At 41.5% G+C, this 9,496-nt stretch overlaps 1 protein-coding gene across 1 annotated transcript; it reads left to right on the forward strand.

The window, feature by feature from the left end:
* Positions 1-313: 313 nt before the first annotated feature.
* CLEC12B (C-type lectin domain family 12 member B) lies at positions 314-9,217 on the forward strand. Its single transcript, XM_025930591.2, has 6 exons — positions 314-519; positions 2,366-2,464; positions 4,274-4,492; positions 5,247-5,401; positions 5,578-5,693; positions 8,770-9,217. Exons 1-6 carry the CDS (start codon positions 429-431, stop codon positions 8,918-8,920), a joined length of 831 nt encoding a protein of 276 aa, XP_025786376.1. The 5' UTR covers positions 314-428; the 3' UTR covers positions 8,921-9,217.
* Positions 9,218-9,496: the final 279 nt, after the last annotated feature.

The following is a 9,496-nucleotide window of genomic DNA, read 5'->3' on the forward strand; positions in this document are numbered from 1 at the left end:
TTTGACACATGTAAACACGACAGTCGGACCCTTTACTGAAACATTCAGATCCTCTACCTGAGGATCATGGGAATTCCCCCAGGAAACCGCCATCCGGGCTCTGCTTCCAAGTACCCCTATTGCTTCACAAGAAGCAGTGCAGAAAGAACAGAGGGATTGAGATCTTTTTTATTCTGGTTTCTAAAGAGAAAGGTACTTGACTTCTCTTTCTACACACACACACACACACACACACACACCAAACAAAAACGAAAACAAAAAACAAAAAACTGATTGTCATTCTGTCCTTACAGAGGGGCGGTGGGGTGTGTCTTGGGTCAGTAGAGTGTGTTTATAAAAGCGCCCAGCCTTGAGAAGAACACCCTGTTCCTGAGCCTGAAGACATTGCAACATTAATTGAGTAATTTACAGTAGCGCTTTCTTCTACAATGTCTGAAGAAGTGACTTACGCGACACTCACATTTCAGGATTCTGTTGGAGCAAGAAATAACCGGGACAGAAATAACCTAAGGAAAAGAGGTAGGCGTTCAGAGACAGCAAGATGTTGACCTTGGGGGATGCACAGGTGTTAAATGCTTTGAGGTTGATGCTAAGGAGAGGTGTGCTGCAGAATCTCCGAAACGGAGACAAAGTTGTGGGATGAGTTAAGTGGAATGGATGTTCCCAATTTGGGGGAGAAAACATGTACCTTCCAAGATCTCTTTAAACGTGTGGTATCACTATATTTCTTGAGGCTCTGTGCCATAGTGAAACATATTGGATACGAGAGAAATCGAATCTGGGGATTAATGGATTTCTTTTTAAAAGTGAAGTCGTGATATTGATACCTTGTGAGACGATGCCAGGCAAATATTCTTTTAGAAGTCAGATGGGAGGCTTCTAAAATAGAGAAAGTGGGGGAAATTTCTCTTTTCAAAAGTACAAATAACTGAAGAGAGGAATGGGAAGATGAGTGAGTCAGAAACAGACAGGAGATCATTTCTGTTTTAGAAGTTTAAAAGAACTGTTTTTAGAAGGTGGAAATTCCCAGTATAATTGGTACAATTGAATCAATAATAACAGTATCTGTATAGTATTTTATATGCATTATATCATATTTTTCTCAAAATATAATTGTGAAGTAAATGGAATAATATTAGCAAAGCTGAGGCTGAAAAAAACTAAATGGTTTAGCCAAGTTCCTACAACTAGTATGTGGAGTCCAAACTCAGTTCTAGTCTTCAGCTCATTCCCTTATCCCTTGTTGGAAGAAATATAAATCTCTGTGGTCAGGAATCCAGGTTAGTATATCAGACTATATTCTTAATTTTTAATAATCTGTTGACAGTTCAGGTTGTTGCCCAAATCATCTGATATATAGGAACTACTTTCTCCTCTTTGGCTTTATTTTTAAGTGTGTGTGTGAGTGTGTGTGTGTGTGTGTGTGTGTGTGTGTGCACGAGTGCGTGTGCATGGTATTAGGGCGATATGCAAAGAGGATGGGAATTGGTTTGTCATGGGGTCTAATAAAACTGGTTATACATTTTCGTTTATTTGTTTGTTTAAGTTATAGCTGTAATCCTTGAGATAAAAGGAGTTGTGGTTGTGCTGTATGTGACAGTGCACCTGGAAATTTGCATTAATCTGTCTGAAAATGTTGGGCTAGATGCCGTTAGATTCTGAATAAAGAAATATCATAGATTAGACTACATGTTAATTTTGCCTTTCATTCAGTATTCATTCATTACCTACCAGATGCTAAATAGAATGTAATTGATAAAAATAAAATCCATAATAATCCTAGCCTTGGGGAGGTTTTGTGACCTCAAAAACTTGAAGTCTCCCCTATTGTCCAGATCATCCAGAGAAGCATTTTTCACCACATCTCATACATGCATTTGGTAACCTTTTTTTTTTTTAATGTTTATTTATTTTTGAGACAGAGAGAGACAGAGCATGAACAGGGGAGGGGCAGAGAGAGAGGGAGACACAGAATCGGAAGCAGGCTCGAGGCTCTAAGCTGTCAGCACAGAGCGCGACGCGGGGCTCGAACTCACGGACCGTGAGATCATGACCTCAGCCGAAGTCAGACGCTTAACCGACTGAGCCACCCAGGCGCCCCTGCATTTGGTAATCTTAAAGAAGGGTGTTCAATGATATAAAACACAAACCTAAAAATTAGGAGACACTCTTAAAGGGAAAGAGAATGGTGGGAAGAGAAGTGGGGGAGCACTGATGGTAGAGATCTTACTGCACATCATTTTAGGTATTTTTGAGAAAGTAAAGAGAGAAATAAGAGGGAGATTTTAGGAAGCTGGGGAAGCTTCCTAAGTGGGAGAAATAAAAACTCATGTGCAACTACAATTTCTCTGTTGGCTTTCTTCAGGGTGTCCAGCTCCTTCCCCCATCTGGCGCCAGGCTGCCCTGAGTCTGTTAACTCTTTGTCTGATGCTGCTGATTGGGCTGGTGACCTTGGGGATTATGCGTAAGTATATTTTCATCGAACCCAAGAAAGGTGATTAGGAAACACATTTGTAAACTATGCAGACTCAGGTTTGACAATATTATATGATCACATCTCTTTCATTCTTCCAAGTCTCTAAGCTCAACAACCAAGGGACAGACTTTATGATTATGAGGATTTGGGAAATGGATTTTATCCATTTCCTCTTAATAAACTAGACTGGATTATGAACACGGCTTTTGTTTTTCTCTTTATTCGTTGGAATGGGGAGCTTCTTTTCTGCATAGATGTACATCCACCTATTATCCCAGTGGTGACCAACAGGGAGCCAACGGAGGGGGACTCAAGGAAAAGCGTGCCGTTTCATTCACCCCAAAGACTTAGTACAAGACTGGCTTAATCTGCTCACTCAAGACCTTTCTAGTGTAGAAACAGCCTGCCTGCTAGAAATGAAAAAGAGATAAAAACAAAGAGGAGAAGTTACCTGGGGGACCTTACCCTGTATATAGAAAGTTGAACCACCTCTGCATAACAATGGAAGTTCCAGTCCCAATCACAATAGCCCCCCAAAAAAGAGTATTCCCTTGGTTCTGACCCATCCTTGAACCGTCAGGGTCGGACAGGATAGGGAGTTGTGGACTAACATTAAGTGGAAGAACATCCCGAGAATACACACTTTGTAGGGTGTCGTTAAGTATATGATGGACAAAGCAGTATTCCCTTTCAGGGGACTTGCAGGCAAGAAAGTTTGTTTTCTGGAGGATGCTAGCACCTTCCATGCTACTTTCTTTCATTTTTACATGTGGAAGATTTCATGGGTAATTAGAATTTAGACATACTGGTTTGAACATTTAACTAGGAGCTAATGATGTGGCTTTAGCCTTTTTTCTTTTTAGCCTTCTTTCTTTTAGAAAGAAACATGATGTTCTAGCAGCAGTAACAACTATTCAGTAGCCAGTCATTAGGGATTAGCAGTTGATCTTCTACAATGATGTATATTTTAAAAATGAAGATGCACTGATGCATATTCATTGGTTCACTATAGACGGGTGAAGGTTTTTTTTTTTCCTGAAGGGCAGTGACTCTTAAATTTATTGTGACGATGAATCACCTGAGGTGCTAATTAAAGAGGCCGATTTTTTATGGATCCAGGGCCAGAAATAGTCTAGTGTGGCATTAAAATCTGCATTAAAAATGTTTATTTATTTTAAGGGAGAGAGTAGGGGAGGGGCAGAGATAGAGGGAGAGAGAGAATCCCAAGCAGCCTCCCAGGCTCCACACTCTTACTGCAGAGCCCTGCACAGGGCCCAATCTCGGGAACCGTGAGATCATGATCTGAGCTGAAATCCAGAGTTGGACACTCAGCTGAATGAGCTATCCAGGTGCTTCTAAAATCTGCATTTAAAAAAAAAAAACAAATATATGGATGATTCTGATAAAAGTGGTCGGCACACCATACCTATTGCCTTAAAGGATTCTGTTCCCATGAAAACACCAATTACATGAACCAACTCCAAATAGGAAAAAAAAAACACACTAGACTAATGGCAAAATGGCATTGCCTTAGATGAAATATCAAAGATTTATACTCATTAATTCATTCATTTAATACAAGTATAATCAGATGCAAAATCTCAATACAATTATAAAGGATGAGCTCCAAACAATTTGGAATAGCAAGGCAATCGTGTGCGCTTCGTCCATGATGCTTCAATTATTGGGAGCCACTAATACATACGACATGATATAGGAAATATGGCTGTGTTAAAAGAATTACCCCTGGCTGAGAATAAGAGGATATGTGAACATGTATCCTATTATGTCTTGGAGTTTTGCAGACATCTCATGAAATTAACTCAGATTCAGAGAGATTAAGTCAACTGCAAAAAACCATCCACCAACAGCAAGATAACTTCTCCCAGCAGCTGAGCGACTACAGGAATTTTCCCACTGAGGAGGAGCATCTCAAATCCCAGATCTCCAGTCTATTGAAGCGGCAGGAACAGATGGCCATCAAGCTCTGCCAAGAGCTGATCATTCGCACTTCAGGTAATCAGGACCTACCGTCAGGTCAAATCTGTTGCCCCAGTGGGCACTGATCACATGAGCCACCTTGCAGTATGAGAAAGTTATGTTATCCAAAGACTCCTAATGATGTCGCCCTACATTTCCAGGGGACAAGGGAAGATAGGAATTTATTTAACATTTCTGAAAACACAGAGGTGAATTTGGGGAGCATCTTGCAATGATCCCAACCTGGATTCTTCAGCCTCTTAATGTGTGAACCATTTTTAGGTGATGCTGATGTTATAAGAAGTTAAAAGTGTAGGGGCGCCTGGGTGGCGCAGTCGGTTAAGCGTCCGACTTCAGCCAGGTCACAATCTCGCGGTCCGTGAGTCCGAGCCCCGCGTCAGGCTCTGGGCTGATGGCTCAGAGCCTGGAGCCTGTTTCCGATTCTGTGTCTCCCTCTCTCTCTGCCCCTCCCCCATTCATGCTCTGTCTCTCTCTGTCCCAAAAATAAATAAACGTTGAAAAAAAAAATTAAAAAAAAAAAAAAAGAGGTTAAAAGTGTAGCTGGTAACTCTGAGGCCAGAAGACTGAGCCCTGGAAGGAGAATTTCGATCACTGTTGCCCCAGCCCATAATTGGGGGTGATTTCATTTTCACAGGCTCCTAAAGCGGTATGTTTTCAGAATGCTGGGTCTCAGACCCTATCATCAAGTTCAATTACTTAGTTCCCAAATCCTTTCCCAGTCACGCCAGGATTACTTAATTTGTGCTAATGGGTGTCATTTCTTTTTCAGACCACAAATGCAATCCTTGCCCTAAAATGTGGCAATGGTACCAAAACAGCTGCTATTATTTTGCAACAAATGAGGAAAATACCTGGATTAACAGCAGAAATAACTGTCTGGACCAGAATTCCACCTTGGTGAAGATAGATAGCTTGGAGGAAAAGGTCTGGCTGAATTTCTTTCCCTGGTTATAGACATTATTCATATGATGGAAAGTAAATACATGGAATTTCTGACTCACACAGTGGGAATTCGGGCATTTTGAATGAGAATGAATATCTTAACCTCTGCAAACCAGAATGTGGCTCTCCCATGATATTTTCCCCGTTGTCTCTCTCAGGATTTTCTGAAGTCACAGCCATTACCCAAGTTTTCTTTCTTCTGGTTGGGCTTATCATGGGATCCATCTGGAAAGAGCTGGCTATGGGAGGATGGCTCCATTCCGTCTCCATCCTTGTAAGTTTCAACTGTCGGGGTGATGGGGGGCGGGGGGAAAGCAAGCGAAGAATACTAAGAAATGGAACACTAGGAAAATCAATGTTAACTGTAAGAATTATAAATCTAGATACAAAAATAAAAGAGTACAATGTACGAAGAAAAGAGAGCTTCAGGAAGAACTATTGAGAGCAAGACTACCTAATTTCATGTATGTGACAAACTCATGGCAAAACATGGAAGCTTTTCTATTAGTTGAAATTTCTTCTTTTTAATTTAAAAAACAAATAATACGCTTTGTTTGAAGCAGTTTATAAATATTAGCCCTATGATAAAAGCACTGTTATAGTCCTATTTAAGGGATGAAACAATTGCCATAGAGAGATTAAATAACTTGCCTGAGGTCACTGAGCTCCTAAGTGGCAAAATCAGGACCGAGTGCTTTTGTGATCATGACCTTGGGCTCTCTGCTACCCTGGCTGCCCAACACTTACAGTCCAGAGGGTGGTGTTTATCATGGACATACATTAACACATTTATTTAAATTCCAATTGTCAACCACTTTCTAACAGCAAGTATGTCTAAACTGGCAAATCAGTTTAATAATTAGTTTTTTTGATGGAATTTACCAATTAGATTATATGGCAAATGTTTTCATGACTTAAAATGAGCTGAATCCTCACCTTCAAGGTTTTGAGGAAATATTTAGTGTACCTGTAGAATACATGATACTTTGAAAATTACAGTTTTTGCAACTATTTAAAGTTGTGAAAAAATAGATGTCAAAAATATGTCAAGGAACACAGTCTTACAAAATTCTCTTAGTGATTACAAATCAAATATTTTGAGGAATACAGCTCATCACAACTATATCAAGACGATACAGTTGTATTTGTACTTTTTTTAAAAAATTTTTTTAACGTTTGTTTATTTTTGAGACAGAGAGAGACAGAGCATGAATGGGGGAGGGTCAGAGAGAGGGAGACACAGAATCTGAAACAGGCTCCAGGCTCTAAGCTGTCAGCACAGAGCCCGACGCGGGGCTTGAACTCACGGACCACGAGATCATGACCTGAGCCGAAGTCAGCTGCTTAACCCACTGAGCCACCCAGGCGCCCCACTGAGCCACCCAGGCGCCCCTGTACTTTTAATATAATACGTGGTATTTGTACATTACGTGAAATGTAAGGTCATTTGGCACATTTCTGGGTGTGGTGGGTTTTTTCTCCACCTCCCTTCCCATCAAGTTATTCACCCATTCACCTCACTCCCGTTTCACTCCTTAATGCATGTTGTCCAAATTTCCTTTTTTAAAAAAATTTTTAATGTTTATTTATTTTTGAGAGACAGAGAGAGACAGAGAATGGGCATGGGAGGGACAGAGGGAGAGGCAGACACAGAATCCGAAACAGGCTCCAGGCTCTAAGCGGTCAGCACAGAGACCGATGCGGGGCTCGAACCCACGAACCGTGAGATCACGACCTGAGCTGAAGTCAACCAATGCTCAGCCGACTGAGCCACCCAGGCGTCCCGTCCAGGTTTCCTTAAACTGAGTTATAATCACTCATTTTCCACCAAGGGTACTGTGCTTCAGCGGTGGCTCCCCACATTCCCTGAATAACAAACAATGACAGGTCTGCACTTTTGTCCCCAGATATATGTCATCTTTGTCCATTTCCCACCATTTTGTCAGGGTGGGACACACCATGACAATTTTGCGCTCGCGAATGACCACTACCAGTCATATTAAATCAACTAGTCTGGGTCACCCAAATACTCACGGCGAAGAGCATGTGCAAAGTAATAAAAACACAAAGATGAGAGTCACTTCTTTGCAAATGGAGCCATATTGGTCATGAGATGATTACACACTAATCCAGAGTGTTGCTGCTAGACTGAGGGTTTATAGAACATGCCACCGTACCCTGGGAAGTGCCATTGTTTCCATTTTGGGCTTTACGAAGATGAGTCCCTTCTCCCAAAGGACTTTTCATTATCCCAGGCCCCTCTGCTCACTCCCGGTTAAAATATGGAGGAGATGGTCCCTGCAGCAAGGTGGAGAGTCTGACGTCACTGATGCCCTGAGACTGTGGCTGTTATCACGCAAGGTGCTGGGACTGAGCTTCTGAATCACACAGCCGTTTCCTCCTGAGTGAGGCTAATCTCAGCAAGCGCAGAAGCCAAGAGGAAGATTTAGTAAGCCCGGCCCTGAAGCCAGAAAAGAACACTGCAGTTTATGCAGATCATGCAAGTAAAAAGGCACACAGGAGGTTGAGACCGGCTGAGCATGATTTGTAATGACGTTATTCAAGGGTTACCACCAATTCCTTACGGAGGAACTAGGGACAGGTATCAGAACCACATCTATGTAGTCACTTATGTTCTCCCTTAACCCTTATCGTGTTCTTTCTTCCTCCTCCACACGTGTGTGTATACATATATACATAACACAAAATTATATATACACAAAATTATATTTGTGCATAACAAAATGCAATAAATGTCCACCCAGAACGTGATTTCACTTGTCTGTTTTCCTTCATAAAGTTCCAAAGTAAAGAAATCCTAGTACTTCTAATATCATATGTGCTGGGTAGTTTCTACCATGTTAATGGAGAGGTTACAAATTCTCAACCCAGAACTTAAGTATCCTGCTTAAATAATTCTACCTGGGATTATGATTAACTTGAAATGAAAAACTCAGATATGCCAGCTTGAAGAACTTTGATACGTTGTGGGGGCGCCCGGGTGGCTCAGTCGGTTGAGCGTCTGACTTCGGCTCAGGTCATGATCTCACGGTTTGTGAGTTCGAGCCCCGCATCGGGCTCTGTGCTGACAGCTCAGAGTCTGGAGCCTGCTTCGGATTCTGTGTCTCCCTCTGTCTCTGCTCCTCCCCCACTCACACTCTGTCTTTCTCTCTCTAAAAAAATAAATAAACATTAACAAAAATTAAATAAAAAAAAAAAACTTTGAGATGTTGTGGAACCAGAAGTCTCTCAAAGTTCAGATAGATGGTTTTCGGTAACTGAGAACACTGAATTGTGATCAAATTTCAAATATGAAATTTGTCTTTAATTTTAAATGGATGACTTTCCAGATTCAGCCCTAGAGAATACACCCAGATCAATGGATCGAAAGGATGTGCCTATTTTCAGAAAGGAAAGATTTATCTTTCCCGCTGCAGCGCTGAAATTTTTTGGATTTGTGAGAAGACAGCTACATTAGTGAAGATCGAAGATCTGGATTAATACGCATCTTCCGAACTCACCAAGATGTAAGGGACTTGTGATTACGTTCATGTGAAGAAAGAGAAGGCTACCCGACCACAGCCAAAAACATGAAAAGATGACTGTGTACGTAAACTATCAGGCAAATAAACTTCACGGAACATCCTCTGCTTCATCGTCTGATGGCTTCTGATCTGATGTTCTGGTGACTGCTGGGGACCTCGGGAGAATAGCCACTGTATGGCCCTGTTATTCTATCTCAGCATCATTTCACTGAATTTCCTCCCTCAAATAAAAGGCTCTTTTCCTGTTCTGTCATCACACATGCACAAGTGCACAGGGGTGACGTTTGAATATTTAGCAGCCAGCAGCCCTGGAACAACATTCAGGAGGCCCCGTTGTGACAGAGATCTGGGGGATTCTGGGATAGGGGTGCTGGCGGCTAGGGCAGCAGCATTATACCAACTGATTTGAAAATATTTTAGTATCTTGGCAAATTGTTTGCTCGTACCCTTTGTACGAGCTTTGTCATATAGGTGGAGTAGCACATCATTTAGTATTTATACTATCATTTTTTTAGATCAGTAATGTTGAGGT

The sequence above is a fragment of the Puma concolor genome, chromosome B4 (assembly GCF_028749965.1).
Source record: "Puma concolor isolate L17-30 chromosome B4, mPumCon1.1.hap2, whole genome shotgun sequence".
Classification (NCBI taxonomy): Eukaryota; Metazoa; Chordata; class Mammalia; order Carnivora; family Felidae; genus Puma; species Puma concolor.